At 46.8% G+C, this 2,855-nt stretch overlaps 1 protein-coding gene across 1 annotated transcript; it reads left to right on the forward strand.

Annotated features, from left to right (window-relative positions):
* The first annotated feature begins 245 nt into the window (after window positions 1-245).
* Window positions 246-1,327, forward strand: LOC108578707. Its single transcript, XM_017942084.1, has 2 exons — window positions 246-684; window positions 754-1,327. Exons 1-2 carry the CDS (start codon window positions 246-248, stop codon window positions 900-902), a joined length of 588 nt encoding a protein of 195 aa, XP_017797573.1. The 3' UTR covers window positions 903-1,327.
* Window positions 1,328-2,855: the final 1,528 nt, after the last annotated feature.

Raw genomic sequence — 2,855 nt, forward strand, 5'->3', positions numbered from 1 at the left:
CTACCGCCGCCGTTGCTCTACAGTACGCATATATAACACGCGGCGGTATTAACTCGTTTCATTTCGTTTCCTATATCGTGTGTATCCCCGTATCCGTCCCGGTATCATTGTGATCGTAGTGAAATGCCCGTAACCGGTGGTGCCTCGAGACGGCGGCGAGGACGTGGCGCCTGTCGTTGGTGTACGGTTCCTTGACGAGCACGGGATACGTGCAAACCGGCGCATGCACTGCAGCCCCTGCTACTATGATAATAACGAGAAAGGTGGCACGGTGGGCGCTCCTCCTGAAGAGAGAGGCGCTCGGCCGAACCTACGGTGCACAAAAGCGGTCCGAACAAGCACCCCGCGGTGCAACGGCGATGCTGCCTCGTTCCGGCCGGGTAGATGACAACATCGACACCGACACCGACACCGTGGCCACCGACCTGAACAGGACCAGCAGCTGCGTCGCGTTTGCGCTGCCGTTGTTGCCGTTCCCGTACTACTACTACCGCTACTACTACCCTCGTGCTGGAATTGCCGCCTCGCTCTTTAACTCAGATCGCCGCACGTTCACCGACCACCACGAGGATCACTCGTCGTCGCTCCTGTTAATCGCTGCGAGGTACGACGAACCGCGAACAGAACATACGTGCTTCGAAGAACAGAAAGAGATAGAAGTAGAAGAGGAAGAGAAAGACGAGGAAGAAGAAGAGGAGGAAGAGGAGGAAGAAGAAGAAGCAGCAGCAGTGGCATCATCGACCGAGCGAAAAGCAAAGGAGCAACAGGACGAGGTCGAACTAGGCGAACAGGAAGCGGAAAACGTGGCGAGACAGATAGGACAGGAAATAACAGTGCTCGCGAGCGTGGACAGTAACCTTCTTAAATACCGGAACGTGGATCAGTTACGATATTCCGCGTGACCAACAGCCAGTAGGACCTCGGTGTGTGTCGCCAAGTCGATGGTAATCGCGAGTGGGCGATTCGTACACCGGCGTACCGGCGTGTCTTAACCATTGCTACTGAACACACACACACACGCGAGAAAAAAAAAAGGAACAAGCCTATATACGTGCGATCTAACACTTTTACGCCGGATGCAAATTAGCACATTGTTCGTTAATCGCTGTTGAAAAAAACGAAAAACGCTTCTCAGTTACTCACGAACACATATACACGATACACATACATAAAGTACAGGAGATTAATGGAACAATATACAACGTGTACACCGTACACGGTATAACAATACAGACACGCGCGTGATCTCGTGTAACGTGGATATAAAAAAAAAAGAAAAGAAAAGATAAGGAGTGAACGGTAAAGAAATTTTGTGGCGTTCGTTGGTGTGGCAAGTCGTAAAATTCGTACGCTCGTTCTCTGGTTTAGGTGGTACGAGTGTCCGTTTACGTGCGAATTCGCCGGCGTTCGCGTACAGTCGTGACGCCGACAGAAAGCGTCGCGCGACAACCTCGCCGGAATACAGAAAGAAGAACCAAAAGGTTATATCTCGTTGTTGTTGGTATATACGCGTGCCGGGTGCGGAACAGAATATAAAGAGAAACAAAAAAAAAAAAAAGAGGAGAGAAAAAAAAAGAAAGGAGAAAAGAAACTCGTTGCGAGAAAAGGACACGCTGTGAATACACGTAGCTGTACACACGCGAAATAGCGAGGGGGAGAAGGACGGAAAATATCTATATATACATATATATACATACATATATATATATATACACTCAAGGGGAATATAGAGAGAACAAAGGAACGGGAGAGAAGTGTGATATCGGACTGCCCGTTGCATTCGTACTCCTGCCCTGAAATTTCGATTCGTGTAGCGCCATATCGCGACACACATATACATATTGTATCCTCCTCTATCTATGCCTCTCTCTGTCCCCCTCTGTTCCACCACCCCCTCGAAACCTCGGCTATCTCACTTTTTCTCGCTCTCTCTCTCTCCGTTTCTTTCTCTGTAATATTTACATATATTTATATGCATACGTATTATATACACATATACATATATATACGAGTATATATGCACGTATAAACACACGCGTGTCGCTCTCTCGCATTCGCACACTCCACACACATAGACACACAGGCAGACAGACAGCATATATACACACACACACGTTATACGTGGATACAGGCGCACAGTGCAAAAAGAGAGAGAGAAAAAAAAGAGGAGAGAAAGAAAAAAAGAAGGAAACGAGAGGAAAGAAAATAGTAATAACGGTGCGGAAAGGGGGTTGTACGTCGTATACGCGAGTGTGCTCCTTCGATCCGGCGTGTCTCGTTATATAGCTGCATCACTTTCCTACGGATCTTCACGCCACATCAAGTGCCGCTCGGCCAATTAAGCGAAACTCTCACCGTTAAGCCGATCTACCAGAGAACATCTTCGAATATGTCGCTGCTCAGCGTCACGGGTGAGTCTTTCCCCTTTCGTTCCTATACGTATATATATATTTCTTCCTACTTCTTATTCCGCTTACCTAGCAGAATGCCGGTGTGCGAGATGACGAAACGAACACGTCGTATTTTTCGACGTGAATTTACCGTCGCCTAGAAAGTATCTCTGTTCGCCGTTGCAATCTTTCCTGTTGTTCTTTTTTGTAAATTTGACTTACGCGTTATTTAATTCTCATTTTTTCAAACATTTCTCTACATTTCTTCTTTTTAAACGAAAAATTAGACACGTCTCGTGTTGTCGAATTTGCAGCTTCGCGCTGAATTAAAAATTGCGCCCGTTTCGTTCGTCGTTAATTAAAAAAGTTCAACGTATGGTGATATTGTTCGATTGGAAATTTTACACGGAATTGGAGGATAAATTGTTTGTAATCGCTTTCGGTACGAATGCCGTGCTGCTTAAA

Source organism: Habropoda laboriosa, unplaced genomic scaffold, assembly GCF_001263275.1.
Source record: "Habropoda laboriosa isolate 0110345459 unplaced genomic scaffold, ASM126327v1 scaffold28, whole genome shotgun sequence".
Classification (NCBI taxonomy): domain Eukaryota; kingdom Metazoa; phylum Arthropoda; class Insecta; order Hymenoptera; family Apidae; genus Habropoda; species Habropoda laboriosa.